Raw genomic sequence first — 25,219 nt, forward strand, 5'->3', positions numbered from 1 at the left:
TTTCAGACACAGATCCTGTCTGAGTAACCCTGTAAGTCCTCGAGGTAGAGAATATAGAAAAACAGTATTTGGAGTTGGAGAAGAAGGTCCTCAGGTCCTTGGAGTTGCACCATTGTCTTTCAGTAGCCTGCAGGGCAGTTCTGTCAGCATGTAATGAGTCAGTGAGTGAGCAACAACTAAGATGTCAACTTCTGTCTGGGTGTTGAAGTCACTGAGAAGTAATAGCAGGGGGCCCATCTTCTGGGATGTTAGATAGCAGGACATCCAATTCCTCCAACAAGGTATAGCACAACAATGTTTAATTTAAGTTACAGACACAGCATGACATTCGATAGAAGAAGGCTTGAAGTGTGGAAGGGGGTAAGGAGAAAGTTTCCATTCATGACAGATTAGCAAACACGTTTCTCCCTCTCTGTTGGTGGGTCTGGGTGTGTGGATAATAGGCTGAGAAGAGGGTAGCAGGGGTGAAAGTGTGTATGGTGTGATTAAGGTCTCAATGAAATCAAGGAAGTCCAGGGGCTGTGAGGAGGCGTGGTGTGTGTGTGTGTGTGTGTGTGTGTGTGTGTGTGTGTGTGTGTGTGTGTGTGTGTGTGTGTGTGTGTGTGTGTGTGTGTGTGTGTGTGTGTGTGTATAGAGTGGGAGGGTGGAACTGTTTTAACCTAATACATCAGACTGAGCAGATTCAAGCAGAGAATGGCTATTTAAGAAAGTAAATGTACTTAGCCAATGCTAGCAATATCCTAGAGGTCAAAATGCACTCTGATTTTGCATAACTTAAACTTTAAAGGGCCTACATTGTATTGCCCCTTTCCAGTTTGTGGATGCATTTATTTTCTCTCAGGTCTTTTAACTATCTCCAGGTAATTCCCTTTGTATCCACCCATGATGCTTACCATCTGTATGATTAGTGATAGTGGAACTATACCTGCAGGTCCGTGTGAAGGATTGGGTGGGCGGTTGTACAAAGGACTGATCATCAGGTACAATATGTCAAGGTTAAGACTCAATCTGAGCCTCTAATTCGACAGTTATTATAATTTTTTATTATATTTTTTGGCAGTTTTCCAAGCCTTTATTTTATAGAAAAGACAGGAAATGGGGTGAGAGAGGGCGGGGGGGGGCAGGCAGCAAATGGCTGCAGGTCAGAGTTGAACCCGCGGCCGCTGCCTCGATTTATGATGATTTAAACTGATATTCAACACAGTACCGTGCCCATAGACTGTAAAACACCTACCCTCACTGCCTGAATCCTCTCGGTGCTCCAGATTAATATGTACTGTATGTGCCATCAACAGTAGGCTGTATTGCAAGTCATTGTGCAAGTGCAGCTATTTAATTAGCATAGCAGAGCTAACATTAACATGTTGTGTTCCTGAACCATCTGTTGGTACAGTTGATCGTAGAGCAAACCATCCTGTCACTTAAAGTAACAGCATCACACAAATTACCGCAGTTGAGTTCGATATGACAGAGTTAGTGTGCTAATCCTGAAAATTAGCCTCCGAGGCGAAGTGAGGGCCAGAGGCTAACTGTCACTCAAGAGGCCGCGCCCCTAATTATTCATAAACTTTAACCTCCAATAAAGTAAAAACTAGCCTGTTCCAAAGAAAAATCTGCCAAAAATTGTACCAGGCCTTAAGTAGGTTTAGTTATGCTATGAAAATGGCCTGTTTAACATGGGGTCAATGAGAAACTGCTCTATTGTGCAAACAACACCTACTGGACACTGCAGTTTTGGCACTTCCTGACTGGATGAACCAAGAAGTCGCTGTGGTAGGGGCTTGGTAATTGTATATAAATAATCACAAATTTGCCTCAGGGGACTCAACAATCTGAACAGCACACAGCACCCTATACTTTTGGAACCAATAAAGAAAAACTGCCCCCATCAAATTTCTTAACAATTATCAATCATTTTTGAAGAAACATCAGGACGACTGACAGATGTGCAACAGATATCATGTGTACAGACTAGACCAACATAATACAATTACAATATAGACTATCCATATGAAAAAATTGATACATGTGAACATAATTGAAAACGCAGCTTCCAGGTGTTGCTAAAACAGCTAAAGCCTGAGCCACTCAAATGCATCAACCATGTAACCTGGAAAGAGGGCAGGCTTCACAAACGAATGCACTATGAAGAAATTGTGCAACTCAAAACACTCTCTTTCACCTTAAGTAACTACAACTAAAGTGCTATTTACCAAGATACTTAACCCCCTTGTGGGAGAGTGCTTGTTGTGTAATTGCAAACAAATGAATCATGGCATTCTTCCAAAACAGAGTGCGGACTCAGTCTATCTTATGCTTTTTAAAATGATTCATGTACTGTAAATTCATGACTGCTTTATTGCTGCTGTCTAACATTTACCTCAGCAGGGAAGAAAAAAGGGTCTTGTTCTGGCAAAGTGTTTTTATGGTTTATGGCTGTAATAAAACTAATTTTCTCTGTTTTTCCCCTCCCCAGGATATTTGACAGTTACCATAGAGCCCCTGCCTCCCGTTGTTGTAGGAGAGACTGTTACTCTCAAGTGTAACTTCAAAACTGACGGAAGGCTTCGAGAGATTGTTTGGTACAGGGTGAGTAAACCGGTCTAAACTTTCAATACCATTAAGCACTCAATTCTCTCTAGAGCATTAATTTATTTCATTTTAGCCATTTGGCATCTGAGGAGGTCCATGCCAACAGGCATATCACAGGTTTAAGGCTGTGTTACAGTACATCCATGCACTGTCAAACTTCAGTGGTTGGCAAACAAGCTATTATTTGGGCCAGCTGTATGGGAGGCATCACTGGGGGTTGCTTGGGAATTGGATTTCACAATCTGCTGGTCATCACCATCATTTCTTAATAGTTCACAGCTGGTGACTCAACAGTTGGTGTACTACACTGCCTAAGTGCTGCCACTAATTGGATTGCTGTTGGAGGAGAAAAAAACAAAAAAGAGATCTTTGTATGTCCAAGATAGAGATTATTTTCTCCATAAAACTGGCATGTTTTAAAGTTCTGAATAGAGTAAAGACTGGTGAAACAAATCTGCTAAATATTACAATTCATAGACGATACATTTGTTTTACTTCAAGAGCCATTGATAAGCACTTGGATTGTAAAGCAGTAGCAGCTGCCACTATCACACCCTTGTCTGACTATTTGTTTTCGCCAATAAACTCCAATAATTCTTGAGTTCTATACAGATTTACTTAAAGCAACAATGATGTTTATGAAGTTGCTGATTGATAATTGGATTTGTATAATTCTGGAACAGATCAACCAAGCCTAGGTATTCCATCAAATTAATTCTTGCATTTACTTGTGTCGTGCTTGTGATCTAATCAAGTGAACTAAACAAGTGAGCAGCACACAGGCAGATGGATTTTAAGGATGGCTTTGATGATGAGAATACTGTACACTATAATGTGCAGTTTTGATTTCCTGAACAATAGATTCGGCTAAGATGGCTTCCACTGCACTGTAGTGTTTGCGTTATCATGTGGAGTAATATTCAGCCTTTGAAAACAGTTATATATTTTTGTTTGTGTATGTAATTTTTGGCTCTTGGGAAAGCTTTCCAAAGTTTAGAAAAAACACCTGACAATGGTATCTCACCCATTCTCATCCCAACTGGCCATATATGGCTGCTTTGTCAGGACCCCTTGGCATCACTCGTCAAGACACTGGGAAGCCCTGCATGTCAAACTTTGGCTGTGTTCTACGTAGTCAGGTTTAAGCAATAAAAGTACTTTGTTGTGTCTGTAACATAACTCTAGGCTAGGCTGTTTTCACTCCCTTTTTGTACATATAACTATGAAAAGTAATGTGCAGTAATTTGTGTGTATTTCATGTGTTTATTTTTTGTGTAATTCATGTATTTATTTCTGATGAAATAAGCGAACTATATTTCATTTCATGGGTATCTCATCTATGGGAAGCATGGGACATGGTATACGACCGTTGATCTCGTATAAGACCGTTGAAGGTAGGTTGGGGTGATGGATTGGTTCCAAATTACAGGACTTTCATCTTGGCCACTGGAGTTTCCTCTCCCGTTGTTTTTCATGTCCTGGAAGTACTGAGCCAAACCACAATCTTTTTTCTGATCCTAATGATGCCTCACCATAACGCTCACCTTTTGTTGCCTAAACTTAACCAGTCACATAACAGTAGTTTTCGTGTTTAAACCTAATACCAAACGTAACTGTTGCGGCCCACTTCTGATTGGTCACTGTTTCATAAGATATCATTATTTGTCCCTTTAATTCAGGAGCACTTTCTCTGAGCTTCTAATTTTGATGTGGTTGTTTTGTTTTTTTAGAGATTGTCTCTTCTGAATCTCCCAACAATCAGTAAGTAACTGATGCATTTTAAAAAGATCCTGCCAAAAAGACTCAATCAGTACTACAATTCACTATTATGTGCTGTTTGATATTCTTTTACCACCCGAGTGAAATTGCCCCCCGGGGACAAATAAAGTTTTTTGAATTGAATTGATATCTCTGCGGTATAATCAACTAAATGCTCAAGTTCACTACAAAAACAAGACGCCTCTATCAACAAAAAGGGAAAATGATTTTACAATTTAACACCGATTATTTGAGGTCCTTGTCATCTTGGGTCACTGACCATTCAACTGGCACAAGGTTAACTTCCTAATGTCCCTTTGCCAGTATGCAATAGTTATTGGTGAATTTCATCTTACTTGATAATTATTTAAACAGTATTTGATAATTGTATTTGTACATTGACCTTGGTTTCACCCTCCAGCCTGTGCTGGAATACTGTTCATTAATAAGCGAGGAGCGGTGTATAGCTCACGCAGGAACTCTGTCTTTGGAGTAGCTTCTGCTTTTTCACTTTTTTTTTTTTGAAATAAAACAATGTCTCTTAACACATCTTAGCAAATGCTGACCTTTCAAGGTAGGACAGAAAGAAATTCATGGCACTTAACACATTCACCTTTGTATCATAGATCACTTTCATTGCTGTGACAATTTGTTTAATCAGGCAGGGATTGGTGGGCGTTGTTTTTCTTATATTCTGTCAAATGTCTGTGGTGTCTATGGATAGCTGTATAGTTTAAATAACCATTGTGAGAACAGAGATGCCCATATTAAGTGTTCTCAATAAGAAAGCAAAGAGGCTGTAACAGAAACTGGCAATAGCTCTCCAGTGGCTACTGCTCAGCACAAACGTTGATACATTATAAATCAATTACCCACTACTTGGCTGCCAAAGTTTTTTTTATCTCTGCCTTTTATTTGACTAAATAATGTTGACTTCTCATTTTACCTCCTGTTCAAATGGAACTGGGGGTTGATACTCACCTGGGGAATTCTCAAATCTAATCGAAGCTTTGCCAATCAGACAGGGCTGTATAAAACGGAATAGTTCAGCAAGTGTTCATTTGTGCTGCTAGATCCTGACATATTCCGTTTGAGGATTTTTTAATACATAACATATCTAGACTGCAATCAGAATTAGCAGATCTTTGGATGTACTCATAATAAACCTGATTATTATAGAGAACCTTCCAACCCACACTAACTCAAATTCCCCACATTATATTCAAAACCGGAGAGATAAAAGTCATGGATTTGATGAGTTACACCAGGGTTTCTGTTATATTAAAGCAATTTTTGACGAGGGACATGATGTTTTTTTTTCTTTTAAAGCCACACTCTCTCCTATCATTAAGATTTTAGAAATAAATAATTTATACTTGTCATCCTCATTGACTCCACCTAGTAATAAATATGCTGCATTGGGGCAAGGGCTTTTAATAAGTAGAGCTAGCGTCCATTGTTATCCAGCTTACAGCAGCCATTAGCTGCACACTTTTTCATAAAATTCTCATTATTCATCATTTGTAATTATTATAATGAAAATCACCTTTTGTTTTTTTTTAAACATTGGCTTTACTATTTTTGTGTGATCTCACAGAACCCACTATGTATGTGAAGAAAAAAAATTATAATAGTGACTAGTAATCCAAACTAAATTTGCACATTTAATGAAGGTGACCAAATGTAAAAATGACAGTGAAGTTATTTCATGTTTTTTTCATGTTTAAGTTGTATGGGCTAAGCATTAACAAATATGTATTTCTTGCCAAAAGCCATTCACAGACAAAGTGATGTGCAATTTGTTTCAATTAGACCCAGGCCTACCCGATGCTATATATGGTTTTACACTTTTCTCAGTCTTTATAATTCAAAATACAGCTTAATACTGGTTGCAACCCAAAAAAAAAAAGAGTCAGTCAGTCGGACAGCACAGATGGCAGAAAGTGATTGAAAGGTTTTAATAACATAACGTGAATTCATCTGATATTCTTTTTAAACAATGTTTCACTTTTACAAAACAATATCGGTCGAATTTTGTGAACAACACTTCTGGTGAGCCCCATGGGATTGTATTTTGGCAAAAAAATATGAATGGTAGTCAAAAACAGGGAGAGACAAATCATTTTTTGATCCTGTTTGAATTCTTCCATGAATTACACACGGGATATTTGTCAATTTAAAAGGTAATTTAACATTTCTAGAAAGTAACATTGTCGGTTTATTGTAGTAAAACTTGGTTTTGTGTGAAAGCGCTCAGTGGAGATCATCTCTCGTCTCCCACAATAAGCATCATCTGGGCTTCCTGAGCTTGCTCGCTAGCTAGTTAGCTAACTTAGCTATGTTCTTCAACACACATTATTATCTTACCTGATGTATTATCCAGCAAATATTTTAATCAACTGAGAAGCAGAAACAAATCCCAATGAGACCACAGAGCTGTCAACACCAATTACAGATATAGATAAAGCATATTAAAATTAATTGATATTGATATTGAAATGTATCATTAAACTCACACAGAATATTCAAGAAAAAATCTTTTTTCAAATGAATGTTTAATCGAACGTAGCTCCAACCCGCAAAACAGACTGAATAAAACATTTTCTGCCTCAGATAATAACCATACGGATAGGATGTCTTATGAGACCTCTCATCTAAGTTTACACAAGACGACATAAGATTAGTAGAGGAAGAGAGACAGGGAGTGAACGCAACAGAATGAGAGCAGTTGTCAGTAATGGATGTTGTATTGCCCTGCAGCTAATGCTCAAGAGCTAATAAATGAAAGCCTCTCAAGTGTGTGGCTTTGCACTAGAACTCACATTAATTAATTTAATGTTTTTAGTGATTTGGGAATACTGACAGGCCATGGATTAAGACTAAGGATGGACTATGGATATGTAATGCCATCAAGCTGTCTATTATGCTTTAATAGCACACCAAATAGTAATGATGGATCATTTTATAGGGTGGTGCTAATGTGCTGCCTGTTTGAGAGAAGAATACTGCCATGGCGGTGCTCACGGACCTGCATACAAGCTCATCTCATGCTGTGCCTGTTTTAATTTATGTCATTCTCATGAATGTACACATATGGGACGTCTCCCAGTGACACCCAGGTATACCACATTGACATTGGAGGAGCAAGAGGTGTCTGTTAGCTTGTCTGTTGCGTGCATCTCTGGACTATAGTTATTTTAGTCCCTGGATCAACCATCCCTTCTCTCCTGTTCTCCCTCTTCCCTCGCTCTCTCCTCCATCATCCCTGACATAACTCTTCTGGAATCCTCTCTCTCTCTCACTAACGCAAGTGTCTTTCCTAAGACACTTCCCTAATTTACCACTGGCCTCTTGTAGCTGAGCTGTTTTATTTATACACATCTTATCATTCAGCTGTGTCTACCTCTGTCCATTTCATTATAAGGATTCAAACTCACCTGTATTTATAATCCTGCTCTCTAGTGAATTGAACTCCACTCTCTCCACTACAACTTCAGTGTGGGTACATAGCTTTACAAGATAACGTGCAACATCAAAAGCTAAAGAGAAAAATATTAATCATCCTAGAAACATTTTGTGTTCATGTTAACAAATTGCGTGGGTTATTGTGAGGATGAGCGAGCCAGAAAACATTGAAATGTGGTCACCACCACATTTGAAACAATTATTTTCTTAGATGATGTCTTGTTCTTAGTTTTTTAATGAAATAAATATAGTGAAATCTGAAGGTTAGAGAAATGTGCTTTTAATTTCGAGATCCATCATTCAAATACCCAGACTTGCTTAGACAATGGTTAAAAAAAAGGTAAAAAATTGGTAGATGCCATGCAATTAATAATCCAGTTGGGTCAGTGTCATGAGCTGCTCCCTAAGGGTGCACTCACACTGTCCATCCGTACTGTACCCAAACAGGTTTTACGGGTAAAGCCTAGTTTGTTTGGACAGTGTGAGTGCGCCCTAAATTATACACAATACACAGTGTGTGTGTATATAAAATCGTTGGTTGTTTTATTGCAGAGTAGAATTTCACCAGTGGAAAGTTTGGATTTTAAAGGACTAAAATTCAAGGCGACACATCACATAAACACTCCATAGATGCATTAAAGCATAATTTTATATTGTTGGTTGGAATTGATTGATTGGTCTTAAATGTTTTAAGTTGCAATTCAAATAACAAAGACTATGGTTTCAAGGATAATTAGCTTGTGGAATACCAGTAGTATTGCTTTTTAAATAACTCTAATACTTCCATGAGGTATAGTAGATGAATATATACAGTGTATATATATATACATGATAATATGCTGTGGCAGAGAAAGATTTCCTACTGTGTGGTGTGCTGGTATTTGTGTTTGAGCAGCAAGCAATCGACATTGTATATGATGTCTACAAAGGACAATAACCAAAGAGTCGTGAATCTCAATCATCAGCTGAATAACATTGAAAGCTTGTCAAATTTTAATGAAGCCACCTGCCTCCACATACTCTGTGCTACAACACCTTAGAGCATAATGTGACTGCATGGTGATATAGAAATATGAAGCTATTATTGATAACCAATCCTTTTATGGTCAAACATCTTAAAGACAAATGTGACCTTACCTGATTTTTATGCTCAGTAGCAAAGGTGAAGTAGAAAGGTGATGGGGTTATAATGAAGCTTAAAGGGATAGTAGATTTTTTTAAGTGGAGTTGTATGATATACTTATCCATAGTCAGTGTGTTACCTACAGATACCTACTACAAAGTAGATGGCAGTTGGTATTCCTTTAGTTTGGAGAAGCAGCCAGGAGTACCAACATGGAAGCTAAGCAATACACTGCTGTGGATGGGGGCAGCAGCAATACATAGTTCACCCTAAATAAATCTAAGTGTGTGCTTTATTGTTTTTTTTTTTAAAGTCTCCGCTTTACTTTGCCATCAGCAAGCTCTTTCTGACAGGGTAATGAATCCGTTACATCTATCTATGCTATCAGACTCATTTGACAGAACAAAGGAGTTGAGACCAGAGTTGGTGTCATGTCTCATTTCAATGGTCTACGTTGATTTCTTTTAACTTAATTCAAGTCCATTTTTTTGTGTCTTAGAGTGTAAATGTATCCACTAGTACAGTGCCTATAGAAAGTCATTATACCCTTCTGAAATAGTCACTTTTTTGTTTTAGAGACTGAAATTATATTACATTAAAAAAATATATATTAACTTTTTATTTTACACATTGTGCCTTACAACAATCAAGTGAATTTCTGAAAATTAACAAACAATGAAAAACTAGAATAGCAGGGTTGGAGTTATGATTCCTTTTAGAAAAAACATTCTAAACATTCTCCGGTATAACCAATCACCTTCCAGATTACACACTAAGTTAATTGGCCTTCACTTGACATAAACTGTGGTGTTTTTGATTACTTCAGAATAAAATCAGCTGTCCCTTGAGGATTCCACTCCTAGGAGTGCATGGTAACACAAAGAATTCACCATGGTTGGAAAGATGCTTTCAAAACAGCTCCGGGATAATGTTGTGGATAGGCACACGTTAGGATGTAAAAAATTTAAATGGCTTTAAATTTCCCTCTGAGTACCGTTCAGAGTATTGTCCAGAAGTGGAAGGCATATGGCACCACCCAGACCTGGCCTAGATCGGGCCGCCCCTACAAACTGGATGACCGAGCCAGGGTAAGATTGATCAGGGAAGCTACCAAGCCCTTGGGGACCTTGAAGGAGTTACAAGTCGTAATGCTTAACACTACACCTAAAAAATAATGATGATGTATACATGTCTGACTTTGATTGTTCATAAGAAGCTCGACTCAATGGATCATTTGGTCTTTCTGTTTTTTTCTGTTTTGTGGTTACATGGAACAAGTCCCTTGAGTGTGCCAGTAAGTTTTCCTTCTCTTCAAACAAATATTGGACAGTTGGCTGTTGGTGTCTTGCAATCATTCACTCTGATTTTTTTTTCAAATTGAAAAAGTAATAAATCCATCTACTTGGATTGATGTACATGATTACATCTCACATTCCAAAATGATGTACCGGCTTACCACCATTGTTCACGTATCATGAACAGACTGCAGTCCTACGTGACTTTTTGAGAGTTCTCATATCCAGGTGCTCCATGCACAGTTCATCCCTCTCAACATATTGCCATTATCTTAACAGTACAGAAGTGCTGTACACATATACTAAAGTGTTTGTACATAGGCTAGCTGCCTTAGTTTCTTTGAAGTTATGTTTATATTTGGAAATATGAAAATAACACATAGCATGCTGACCTGACTGCAACTGCACAGTCTGACTTACAGGAAGAAACTTATTTGTGTATAATAGTGAGACACTTGGTGCCCACACAAACTCTGCAGCTCTTCTTATTCTAATTTCTCTAACTTTTACATTTTCCAGATTTACTTGTGGCTCATATTTTGACAATCCCATTAAAGCTGTTGACAGTGTGAATGCACAATATAACAGCTATGCAAATTACTTATATCTTGTCACAGTCAGCCATGAAATAAAGGAGTACATTACCTGAGGACAGTGTGTCATTTAATTTACTGTCTTAATCTGACTATATGATACCTCCAAATTCAATGGCAAAGATATGTTACTGGGCTCTCAACCAGAGTGGAGTGTTTTTCAAGCATGTAATCTTGTTTCTTGACCGTGGTAAGACACAGGAGGCGTCCTATGTTAAATCCAAGTTTAAAATCTTCAAGACAGGGTTGCCTGGGCAACTGGAAGCTGTGAGTACAGAAGAGAGCTTGCTGAGTGTGCACTCACAGCACACTCCTGTGGGGTTTTTGGGTGTCTAACTTCCTGCTGTGTAGCTCTGTAGGTTAAAACATTACCTGTCTCATTTGTAGGTACTCTAGGTCAATGAAATAAAAAATGTGACTATCAAATGTAATATGTATCAAGAAAAATTAATAAATATGAATTAATTAAAAAAAAAAATCAAAATCTTCAGGAGGCACCACTCTTTACACAGAACGATAGCGCACTTATTGATTCCAGTCTCTGTCTGTCTTAGATTATGAACACCTCACTCAATCATTTAGTTGATCATAATGGAAATAAATGTAATTACAAGTTTAGTGTATGAAGGTTAGCTTATCACCACAAATACAGTAACTATTAGGTATAATTTGCAAATGTGTTGCCTGCTTAACAAGATGGCGGCTCCAGTAACCCGGTGAGAGAGGGGAGGTTACAGGCACCACATGGCAAGACAATGGATGGCAAGAGACAGATCTTAGGTTGGTACGATGTGGGGAAATGAACAGTCGGGAGCATTGACACCCTGAGCCTGATCAGTTTTGCACCTCGGTACCGCTCTCGCTACATGTGTGTGTGTTATATCAATGAGGCACAGTGGAAAGGAATGCAATATGGTTATCTCATAAAAAAGGGGGTGCAAAGACAATTGAAACACATTCAGCAAAAATCAACCAGCAAAAGCAACAAAAATTAGCATAAACAATTCTAACAACATCGGCCCAGACTGTCAGCCTTACTTGAGAGAATAACTCTGTGGATTCTTTAGCTGGTTGCAAATTTCCTGTTGCAGTGAGCAGTCAGGAGTGGCACACAGCTGGTCCTTTTAGTCCAAACGCTCGTCACGTCCTGGTTGAACACGTGATGGACATTGAAGAAAGGGTGAAAAGGGAAACTGGTCGCCTTAATCCTTTCAAAGATGTCAAAACCACTGTCGTCTTGCTGTGGAAGTTACAAAACAGAATAAAACAAAAAGGTAATGGAAGAACAAAACAATCCAAAAAAAAAAAAAAGGAAACTGGTTGTTTTTAATTAGGAGCAAAGCTACATTATTCTTACTTCTGGGAGGGAGGGAAAGTCATTTTTAAGGCTTCGGTATCCCCAACAGCAAGTCAGCAGTCCTGGGACACTGCTATTTCGCAAAGCGAGGGTGATTTGAATTTGCTCCAAACTTTTTCAGAGAACATTATGTCACTGGTCTAAGACCAGGTTTGACCAATGAACGTTGAGGACTGGTCTCCCAGGTGTGGCGTTGTGGGGCCCCCTGGGAAATGGAGGTGTGACAAGGGCTCTTTGTTCTGTGTCAAAATGGAGGCCACATGGGGACATGTGACTGGGGGAGTCAAAACGACTGCTTACAGACAAAGGCCCTAATACATATGAACATATGAACAATGTTTGCAGGCTAATGCATACTGTCTATTTATGCACAACATTAACTTATCTATTTCTCTGTTTGTCTGTCTTCATAAAAGAGTCTGTCTATCTGTCATTTGAAAATTGGTAGTGCCGAAACATTTTCTGAAGTAGAATATATGAGTAAAATTAAGAACAATATCCATCCTCAGAAATGCTGCTGGTATCTTTATCTTAGGGGAAACTTTTCAGGTTCTGTAGCTTAGGCTCCATAATCACATGTAATCATGGTAATGTGTTTTTTCTAGCTTGCAAAGCATTAAGCTAGATAATGTTTTAGAGATTGTAGACCACCTTGTAACTGTACAAACTGTCAACTTGTCTGTAAAAAATGGCTGATTTGATATCACTTGCTCTGCGATTTGGACAGGATATGCAACTTTTGTCATGTTTCAGAAAGACAGGAAACTACTGAAGAGGCTGCAGGTAGGATGTGATTATTTAATGTAGAGAAAACAAAATCACAAGTAGTAGCCCGAAAACAAAAACAGGGAATAATAACACTGGGAATAATAACCAGGAACAGGTGAAACTTTTGTGCAGAGGAAGACACAATGACGAACTGACAATGAGATAGGAGATGGACAAAGACTGCATACACAATTAACTCCTTATTTAACAGAATACGGTTAAGGTGGAAAACAGGCAGGAAAAAGACACATAGACAAAAAGTGAAATTTGATATGATACAAGGAGAGATAGTTCAAAATAAAACAGGATAAAAACTAAACAAAAACTCAAGATCATGACAAAAATAATAAAATAAACCAAATAAAATACAATACTTAACAAAACCAACAATATATCAGTACATTTCAGAGAAAACAGTATGACTATGGATGATTTACAGGACAATTGAAGCTATAGAACTGGTACATAGAGCATGCAATGCGGGGCAGAAATTATTAGTAGTTATTAGTTAATATAAACAAGTTACTTGTTCAGGACCAGGATTGCCTAATGGAAGAAACTCCATCTCATTGTTACTGTTTTGGCCTTTCTTTTAAAGTTTTTTTGCACTTGTTTATGCACAAATCCTTGTATACCTTACTACAGACATTGCATTACAAAGAGTAGTACCATGGGCAGATCACTATTGGCCAAAGGGCAGCTGTAAGTTCTGCGCCAAAGGGATTCCCCGGCCTCTGTCCATGGTGCGGATTTAGCACTGGCTCCCAGGACATGTTCACATCCATTCACTCATGCTCTTGTTACCATCAGCCCCTGAGTTCCCCACAGGATAATTCAGTAGCTGTGAAAATTAACCTCCCTGTGTCTTGACATGGTGAAAGGAAAAATCTTCCAAGTTCAACTAAGAAAATAACTTTTTAGTGCGAAAACTGTTTGGTTTTAATTTTGTCTGTTATCTTGTACAGTGAGTTATTTAACTTGTGTGCCCAACTTGGCAGTAGAATTTGTAGCTCTCCTCTGTAGGCCCCTTGTTTGACTGTGGCATCATTAAAGTGTCTCAGCATTTCCCTGCCTTAATCCTTTTTTCTGCACTTGGGTTCAACCTCCGATCACAAGTCCTTCAGAAGGAATAACTTAACACTAATGCGCCCTGTTGTGTTTGAAAGCAGTAAACTGTAAACACTTGCTTTACAAACTGTGGAAAAAAGACGTTTTGAAAAGCCACTGATTGCAATACACATCTAAGCATAAATGTGTTATAGTGATATATTTACTTGTATCAAAATGCTGTTATTCTTTTATGTATGAATTAATTATTATTTATTTGCATTTTACAAATGTAACATTTTGCTCATTTTGGTAAGAGAACAATTTGTGTTTCAAGTAAACCCACATGAGCCACATGCAGGGTACTGATTTTGGCATCAACAGCCCAAGTTATTACATCCTGATGTGGTTATTGTCCCTGGCTTTCCTGAGGAAAACTGGCCAATCTAAAAGGACATTAAAAATCCCTTTCATTACAAATCAAGTATTTTTCTAAAATGTCAATTTAGATAAAACAAAAATGCAGTCTGCCCCTTTAAACAGTGGTGCAAACCTCTGTCATCTTTATTAGCCTGCTGCTCTATGCCGAATGTGGGGCCACAAGGGGAATGGGAGATAAAGTGATATGGATCACTGCACTGCAACCTTCCCCTTTGAGGATGCCACAGGGGCAAATAAGCAGCCTGTTATACATGGGATGATAATAACACACTTCTTGTTAGTAAACTGCTAGTAAGTCCCTTTATATCAACAATTTCTAATAGCAACATAGGGACTGATTATTGTTGTGCTGGTCTAAGCGCTCGTTCTGCTGATGGCAGTGGCTGTGATGACAATGGAATATTTTGTTTCCATGCTGCTAAGAGTGAATAATGCCTCCTCATTCCGTACATCTCCCAGAGATCCCTATGTACCTATCAAGAGCATAATCTTTATCTAATTATTTAGGTATTTCAAAAAGTGATTATGTGAAAAACTCCACAAGATCATTTGGGTTTTCCCCACTGAATCATTTTATCTCCATGACAATTGGATCAAATACATTCTGATTGTTAAATCAGACTTTTTCATTTTTGTGGTAAATGTGAAAGTCAGGGTGTAGTATATGAGAGACGCATCATAAAAAACATTGCATTGCACATTTCATTTCTAATCTCTTTGCTTATTGTTGTTATCCAGAAATGTGCTGTATAACAGTATCCAATGTAATCACAGTGCTGATATTAGTACAGATATTGTGAAAAAAAAATCACCTTTTTTTTAAGAAAGTAATGATAGTTCATTATATAGATCTCAAAATGTTCACTTCAGTATATTTTTTTAACAATTGCCATCTGGAAGGTGATTTAAATTTTCAAGTTATGACTTCTGTTTAAGTCTTTTATATGGCTTACTGGAGCTTTTCCAATTTAAACATGTCTTGAAAATGTATAATCTCCCGACCAGAATCGCACCGGATTTTTGAAATCCATTCTAACAATCACAGAAGGATCAAACATCACAGTGATTACTTAGTGATTAGGAGTGGATCAGAGCCTCTTTGTGACATTTGCATTAGATGAGGAAGTCATTTTCATGCCAGGGGAGTCTTGGCAGCACATGGCCTCTACTCCGCCACAACCCAATAGGGGGCACTAAAGACACAAAACATTTACTTATTTAGGTCTTTATATATTTATTTACTTGTTTACTACCTTGTCTGTTTATTTGGATAGACTGTGATGAGATATATTTCCAATCAGGGTAAAACAATAAAAAAAATACTTTGACTGCTTTGTAAATCTATTAATTCATTATTTTGTAGAATCTCAAAGTCAGAAACTCAAGTAATGTGTGAATAAATATTTTATATATCTTATAATCACCATCTTCCATGAAAAGAATAAAACCAATCATTGACTGATACTAGTCAAAAGTACAGCCTGTGCAGCCAAAGCCTAATGTACCGTGTTCCTTTGCACCATAGAACTCTATATTTGTTGTCCAAAAATGATTAAAAACACATCAGTGAGCCACACTGCTGCACTGGGTGACATGTTCCTTCATTACCATGAATATGGGCACTTGATCCCACACCATCTTTCCGCTGTAAACACTCATTACTCGAGCACCCGATGTGTATTAGTCCACAGCTGAAAATATTTCACAAATGCACTACATGTTCATTCCCAAAAAAGCAAAGCTTTTTACCCCGGGGCAGTTACCTCCCAAACTTCAGCTAGGTGAACTCTTGGTGGCAGTGCAAAACCTGTTCACATGGGCAGCAACCACTTCATACCCCTGCTGCCTTGGTCAAAAACAATTCCACTCTGCCACCTGCCCTCACTGAAATGACGGAAGGTGGAAAGTTACCTAGCAGGGTTGTAAAAGAAGCTATAGTCTGCTAAAAATGATGCTGCTGTTTAAGAAAACTACCAGTATGTAACCTTTTTTTAATGAAAGAAAATATTTGTGACCAATTTTATATTGGAGAGAGCATATATATTTTAAGTCTTGGACACTGGTGTACAGTGATTTCAAACTAATAGGGAGTTATATGTTATTTCGTTGTCACCTTAACTGACAGTTTTGATTATATTCCGACTGCAGCCGGAGACATCACTGTAACAGTGTAACAGTTCATGTGCTGGCAGAATATACAGTTTTTGCTGAGCTTTGCAGGACACGCGTGTGTACAGTTGATACTATTTTACCCAGTTCTCAGTCGGTTATAATACATTGCTATGGTCGGCTAAATACTGTGGAAAAATTATTTTGACAAATTTCCTTCACTTTTCAGCATGGCATTACTTTGTATCCTATTTAAAATCACAAAATGAGTAGAATACATGATATCTGTATCAAAACTACTGAATTTAGTTTTTCATTACAAACCTGTCAAACAAGTGGTTCATCACTGCCAGGTTGTGTCACTAGATTTAGTGATCCTACAGTGACCCTAAAGTTTAGTAGCTTAGTTATGAAGGGTAATATACAGTAGGCCTAAGTTGTAGAAGTTATTAGGAAATAGGTAGTCTCGCATTGCCAGACCATAAACCAGCACTGCAGTACTGTCTGGCTGCAGATTTAACATTATGCTATGGGGGGGCGTTCTGAACTGTATTTCTTTAAACCATCACAATCTTCTTGGGTTGCACGGAAGGTGTTTGAAACCTGACGTGTGAGCCAAGTCTGGCAGATATACCTGCATTGTATGGTAAGCCAGATTGGGAAAGAGGCAATTATCTTTCAGCTTTATCTTTCTTATACCACTGCAGTTGGTTCATATTGCTTTAGACACATATCATGTGCCTTTGGAAATAACATAATGCCATGTGACAGTTTTTAAATGTTTAACTAGGCATTCAAATAGAACATTAATAGTCCATGATGCAACACCAGTGTGGGAGCAGAATCCATTGAATATTGTATAGATATAGGTAATTACAGCAATATTTGGGCCTCTTTCTTATTTATGCAAGCTTCACAGAAACTGCAGCAATATAACGTAACATTTAAAAAAGGGAGAACATAACGTGGAACAAATTATCCACTGATTGACGTTATCTAAATTAGTACACGCTCTGTCAACAAAGGTGAGTTGTTAGAAAATATTGATTGCTTTATTCAAAGACATCAACACTTCACACAGTTATCATCCATCCATTCATCCATCCATCCAGCTTATGTGCCTGTGTGGATTCTCTTTTTCCTATTCAGGTGGCTGTTTCAGCATCCCAGCAGGTATACCCTGTATCAAAGGCCCAATGGGAACCACAGTTATCAGCAGAGTCATCCTCTAAATTAATTCAAGCAAAGACAAATAAAAGGAAATATTACTACCATGAGGCAATAATTAATTTAAATTTTCTTTTCTGAGAACATCTCAACGATGAACTCCAGTAGGCTTATTTTATTTATTGTGTTCCCACAAAATAATCAGGTCAGTCTCCAGATGGTTGTTTTTTGTTGATCCCTTCAAACAAGGCTTTGACCCCACTGGAACATAGCCGTGGGCCAAACTGCCCATCTCCAAAATCACACTGTCTGAAAACCTGATGATCTTTGGTAAGCCATAATAAATTGTTTACAGAGAGAGGCACTATTCTGCAACATTGCAGCAATATGAGTAATACAATAAAAACATCCTTAGGTCATAAATATAGTAAACTTTACATAGTCTGGCTAATCGAAGTTACAGTGCTGGTTAATGCCTGACATCCAGCCATGTGCCGGCTCTCAGGCTTTATCCCGAATGTGTCATTCTCCTCTAATTTTGCTATCTCAGCTATGGGGCTTGAATTACCACCGCCCAAGACAATCGTGATTGGTTTAAAGGAATACAAACTAACCAGAGCGTTCTTTTTCTCCTATCTCAAAATTATAAGCCAGTGTAGCCAGACCATACTTCAGCACTGACGCTGTGGAAATTGGTCTGCCAATGTGAGACTATGGATATCATATACCAAACATCATCCACGACAAACCACATTGCATTTCTGTTTAAATTACTAAAAAAAAAACTATAAAAACTATTAAAGCTGCTGTTGTATCAAGATAAAGCCACTGATGTAAAAAAAAATGTGGGCCACATTCCAGTTTTTAACAAAATAAAAACCATAAAACATCTTTGTAATATACATTGTAAAATTGTTACTTTAGTGCAACATGTGTTAAAAAATGAAAATTGTCACATTATCGTTCCAGTATTTTCTGGAAATGTAATGATACACAATTCAGTAACATTTTTTAACTGAAAACATTAATTTTTTTTACCTACTTACCTAGAAAAAAACTGGGTATGAGGTATTTTGCACATACAAACATCATAGCAACATGTCTACAGACAGAAGATGAACAGAACGAGACAAGTACTACGACAGAGGATGAAAACAGGTTTAGCAGCCATGGTCAGAAAATGAGAAATGACAAAAAGAATGGGTTTTTTTTGTTATACATACACAAAAGCATGTTCTAGTATAACACAAACATGAACCCGAAAACAAGTACAATAGGTCTCCTTTAATCATGCTGATCTAATCTGTGCCAAATGCAAAGACTACGGAAGAGCAAAAAACAAACACATAGGATCATGATTTTTTCATATGCACATGCTTATTTTAATGATCAACATTTCCTCATTATGTTAGTAGTATAACCCAGGTGATATTACATTTCTTATACAACATATTCACACATAAATGGCTTATTCATAAACAGTGCTGATCAGGGTTGAGTATATACCAATGAAGGAGAAAAAGCAAAATCACCCTGCTAATGGTCATTAACAATTAGCTTGTGATAATTGTTTGTACTGTAGACTTTCATACTGTAGAAAGTAAAAAATGTTAAGTTTCAGTTAGATTGATATTAATACAGTTAACTGCCTTTAAAAAGCAACATGGAATATTTTCTTGATTGTCTTTATTGTTGAGTTTAAGGTGACCTGTATTAGACAAGGGCTTTCTTGAATGTGGACATGCCAGTAAGTAAGTTAAAAACTATGGAGCTGCAGCAAGGAGCTACTTCCACTTCTTCCTTTTAGACGTGACCTTTGCTTTAAGGCTATAGTCAGTGCTTCTTTTCACTCGTCCATCCATCATTTTTGTTCAGCTTCTTATTCAGTTTCATGAGGCTGCTTGAGACTATCCTGTGAGCGTAGCAGAGAGAAAAAAATGATAGGCCATCTTAATATTTAAAGCTTAATGAGTGCAACAGTTCTAAAGACATTTTAGATCAGAAGGGGATAGTTACAGACTACAGTACATATATCCTTAAATCTAGAAGTATTCTTTGAGGTGCTAACTTGCTTTGGACAAGTGCTTAGATACAGTATAACAGCTGATGAGAGCACAGAAACAGTTTATACTTGTGCTTTTTCTATATGCACAGGTTTTTATCTCTTGGTTTTGGAGGGCTCTTCATTGCAAAGAGGTGTTTTTTAGTAGCTGCGAAAGCAACATGAGTGTGTGTGTGTGTGTGTGTGTGTGTGTGTGTGTCTGTGTGTGTCTGTGTGTGTCTGTGTCTCTGTGTGTGTGTATGTGCCCTTTGCACCAAAAAATACTCTGATCTGAAACTATATATAGATCAAAATAATATATATAGTTTCAAAAGAACTGTCATCGACTGTTTGGGATATAATGTAGATGGAATAAAGTTTTTCATCAATCCATGCAGATTCCTTTTTTGTATTTACATTAATCATTGATGCAAATTATGACTGAAATGCAAGAATAAAAAAATGTAATTCTGAAGGAACATACTGTACAGATCTAGATGGTCAGACATAAATAATGTATTTTTATGCTTGTCAATCATGATTTCTTGTTCTGAGGACAACTGCAGGTACAGAGAGATTATATAAAAGGACACTGCTGCTTCAGTTTAACTATTTGTTGGAAAAGGCTTCTCAGCATGGACATTTTGAGCCCTGCTATTTTACAAGTGAAAAGGCAAGAGGGCAGCTTGAGCCCTTTGTATATTTCAAGAGCCCTCAATGTGGCCTTCAACATGATTTTTTTTTCTGTGGAAATAAAAGAGCTAAGAACAGGTAGTGAGCTGCAGGCATGGCCTAAACAACTTTTATAACGTAACTAGAACTCATATGTTTAACAAAATAATTAACATTCTAATCAGTTGGTTTGCATTCTTCTGTTCATGAACCTTGATTTCGTTTATCGGATATGCGTCCATACTGCACCTAACAGTGTTATGAATCAGCCATCACTGTGATGTCATTACAGTAATTCTTTCAGGCCTAAAGGCCGAAGCAAATGTGGAAGTACCTTAAACCTGCATTCTTTCTAATGGCCAGCAGGGAAGAGACTCTACTGGCTCCAATTAGAAGTCAATGAGAAAATGACCTTACTTCTCACTGGATTTATTACCTCGGTAAATATTTTCCTGTTGAGTTTAAGGTCTCAATAACTAGTTTTAAGTCCTCTTCAATACAACATGTTCATTAGGTAAATGATGGTCCCATTAAGAGTAAAATAGACCCTAAAGCAGGGTTTGCCTTGTGATTGATGAGTAGATATCATGGTGTGGTGCATCATGTAGCGGTGCCGTCGCTCCTCACCAGCTCCAACTCATCCGTCAAAACAGTAGTCCACAAACCAATGGGTGATGTCACTGTGGCTACATCCAATTTTTTTATATACAGCCTAAGATTAAGCCATCATGACTTTCCCATGTAATGCCATCTCGCCCACTTTTCTATGTATTTGATAAAAGTAGTTGTTAATGCCACTAAAAACAAAAAAGATCCTACTTGACCCCCTGTGTACCCTATATAAAAGCAAATGTCAGAATTGTTACCACACTGTGTTTATATTGTCTTTTATTAATCAACAGTAGATTAATTTAGTTAGATGAAAGTGTTGCTTTTAAAGGTTTGTGGAAATAGGGAAACATTTATTTATCCACATTGCTTTCCTTGCCAAATACCAGCTTTATTTGTATCTCAAATTGCACCAGGAAGTTGATGTATTAACTCTAGTGTGTTTGTAAAATTGGAATGGTTTCATACAGTTAATTTTCAATGTCTAATGCAGAGGTACCCGCACTTATCCCAGAGAGAAAAAAAAAATATACTTTGAATAATGCTACACTATACATAGCAACAAATAAATAAGTCTGAATGACCTGCTCACCAATCAGAGCCATACTATGGACTTGGTTCACTCATACCAGTCCAGCTCTGCAGCCAAGAAAAAACAATTAGAGAAAAGCCTCTCTTCCCCCAATGGATTTAATGCGAGTGAAGAGAGATAGGTTTTGTAATAGATTTTTGTCCGTGTAAAATGAGATGCTGACCTCTAGGTCCAAGACACTCAAAGACATCACACTCCCAATGGGGCTAAAGGATATTCATCCAGAACATCATTCAGCTTGGTGAGTCATAGTACCAGCCATGACATCTACTCCTCATGGTAGTTATCCAGAAGAAGCCTCTGAAGGTGTTCAAAGTCGAGATTGCATCTGTGCAATCAAGTTCTTCTTTTAAATGTCATGAGACCCTGGCAATTGACTATTTTTTTTCAGTTCCAACGCAGCTGTCCTGACATATTAACACAGAGGATATTTTTAAAGATTAGGGGTCTTGTTTAAAGAAGCAAAAAAATGTCTTTATTTTTGTGGTTACGTAACTTGAATAGATCTATTTTCTTCACATGCTAGTAAATTGTTTTCCTGAGTAAATTTAAAACTAATTATAAAACGCAGATACTCTGCAAATTTATTAGAATACTTTGTATAATGGAGTGCTGTGGACGGATACTTCTTTATCTATATATTCTCACGATTACACTACTTCCTCAACTATTTGTTATTTTGCTATTTGGATTTAAATAGCACACTGTTCCTATATTCAAACATAATAATTGAATCCCTTAAATATTTTTTGTGGCTCATTGAATCTTGGTGATCAACACTATTTCAGAAATATATTGTATTTAATGTGCGTCTGCTTTGTGTTAAACTTGTTAGAGAAGACTTTCGAAATGTGAAAGACTTTCATATCGCTAACAGCTGTGTGCCTGTCTTGTCTGTGATATTGTTCATTTTCATTTCCTGTCCTGACTGCAACTGTGATCTCTTTGTTCCCTTTAGGTCGTCTTTGCCACGGTGTATCTTAATGGGTCATTATAATGTTTCCAACTGTGTCAGAATTCCATAATTTTATACTTCTCCAGCATAACAAAATATGGTTTATCATGCATGTAACAGGGTGCTGGTTATTCAAGTTAAAGTTTGGTCCAAATTGTCTAAAGTCCAAATGTTTGATTCATAATATGAATTAAAACACACATATTGTTTAATGGACATATCGTATATTACAACCACTTGGTCACATTATTCTAAGCTGCATAACAGTGGTGCTCGCCCAGGATTTTTTTAAACAGAGATTTACTGTATATAAATTACTGATGAATTTAATGATCTCATAGATCAATTCCCTCTTTGTGTCCCTACATTTGCATGAATATTGCGTGTAAACAAAGCATTCACAGATAACATGAGCACCACCCTCCTTGTCTCCTCTGTGTTGCCCTGGAAAGGTCTGTGAATCTTATGCTAATATCATGTCTGCCTACAGGGATTTAAGCTTTGATCAAGATAAATTAGATGGCAGGTAGGGTTAAGGTTGACAGAAATATAGTTTAATGTGACTCATCTGGAACTTCTGCCATTAGAGAGGCTTTGAACTGTAGCTGGTGGGCACAATCATTGCCAGGACAACCCGTGAGTTTTTGACATCTACCAAACGTGCAACAACTTTCTACTAAAAGTTAACATGCTCTGTAGTGCACTGAACACAAATTCCATGGCTGTGTTTCAGCACAGTGTTTTTTTTTATCTGGATCCCAACAGTTCAATTATAACTCAAGTCAAATATTAAGAATAAGACACTGAATGACATTTGGATTTGAGTATAAATACTGGATGAATCAAAGCAGAATGTGCATGTGGGCGGCCACAGTAAATGAGCTGCACTTGATTAATGTCAGTGGGAATATGTAAATGTGTAGGATGCAAATGGAAAAATAATTGTATCTCCAAGCAGTCCATGTAAATAGTGTAATAACAGCATTTCAATATGTACATGCTTTCTTATTAAGAATGTCAATAGTCAAATCATTGGAGACAATCTTTAAATTAAACAAAAAAGAGGAAAAGCCAGCAATCATCTTGATTCCATTAAATACTAGGAGCTTGAATTCTGTAACATTTTCAATTTCTCATAAGTAATGCTTCAAAAATCTGTTTTTAATTATTTATTTAAAACGTAGAAACTTATATTACCACTTAAATACAAATAAACTCAGGACACTATGTGGAGGAAACATTTCATAGATCTACATCCCCACAATCACTGTCGAGCAAGCAAATACAATATGTATAACTAGACACCATCGATGGGATAATACAAGCCGCAACACCAAATAAAGCCGGGGCGGATTGAGTACGGGGACCGTTTCCCCTTTCCTACTTCCTAACCCCCTACCTCGGCTGCCCTTGCTAGGACGAGGCCTATCTTTAAACTGTGCCTTCATTTTTATTTCAACTACACATCTGTAGAGTTTTCATGACTGTATCTTGCATGGTTGCAATGCTGTCATGATGACAAAATCTGTTAAACACCAGGCGAAAAACTCAAATTGCCTCTGTGTTAGTACCCACTACAGTAGGCGCTTACAGGACCATCGTTTGCCTTGTTGACACACATACACACACACACACACACACACACACACACACACACACACACACACACACACACATTAACACACTATGGGGTTCCATCATCAGTGTCTTTCAGAGAAAATGCGTGCACAGCAGCGTGTACGTGCCCTTGTGCACATACTTCATCGCGCATAACAAGAAGCTGCGCACTACACTTAGAGCGTGTGCACGTCTGTCTGATGTTTTCTTTCAGGCGATTACACACACGTGCGTTTGAATGTTTTGATTGTTCGCAAACGGAAGTAGATCTGGACTGCGTGCACCATTACGCGTACATGAAAACGTAAGGTAGTTTCTCTGTGTTCCATTTTCATCCAGTAGATGGCGCCACTGAGAAACTAATACAACAAACAGACTTCATCCATTGTTTTATATTTTACCGGGAAAGATGACTGAAAAAACATCAAACTACAGTTAACCTGGGGAAAACATATTTCCCGGGAAACATTCATATATTTGAACACTTTTAAAGGACTACTGTTAGCACAACTGTCCTTAAATTAATAAATTAATAAATAAAGCATCCGTTCAAATGAGACTATTGATTTTCTGTTTAAAAAGGTGTCTAACTTGTTTATTATTCATGAAAATAGAAATCTTGAAATGAAAGCTAAATTTTGATCAATATTCTCCTGCTCCTCTGACATCGCTACACTGAATGATGCATGATTTAATAGACTACACTACTTATTTTCTCATAGTGAGTTATATCTCACTGGTTAGGGTGCTAGGCTTAGAGAACACTACGAGATTAAATCCCACTGGTGCCATGTATTTTGTATATATATATTAGATCAAACTGCAAAAGAAAAACAAAAAGTCTGAAGCCTAAATTTGTATTTTATTAAATCTCAGCCTATTTTTTTAACCAAATATTTGACTGAAATAAATGATGGTGAAGCTCACAAGGCAAGGCATGTTTCTTTGTATAGCACATTCACACAACAAGACAATTCAAAGTGCTTTACATAAAATATACAGCAAGTAAAAGCAATTG

The 25,219-nt window shown here is 37.5% G+C and overlaps 1 protein-coding gene across 1 annotated transcript in view; it reads left to right on the plus strand.

Moving 5' to 3' along the window:
* Positions 1-25,219, plus strand: part of igsf21a (immunoglobin superfamily, member 21a) — a gene marked incomplete at both ends in the record, with an annotated part of 253,389 nt that overhangs the window by 65,767 nt on the left and 162,403 nt on the right. The window contains one exon of the mRNA XM_083938799.1: positions 2,477-2,589. Within this exon, the coding sequence (XP_083794925.1) occupies positions 2,477-2,589 (113 nt within the window). The remainder of the gene's footprint in view (positions 1-2,476; positions 2,590-25,219) is intronic.

This window comes from Echiichthys vipera, assembly GCF_963691815.1.
Source record: "Echiichthys vipera genome assembly, chromosome: X".
NCBI lineage: Eukaryota > Metazoa > Chordata > Actinopteri > Perciformes > Trachinidae > Echiichthys > Echiichthys vipera.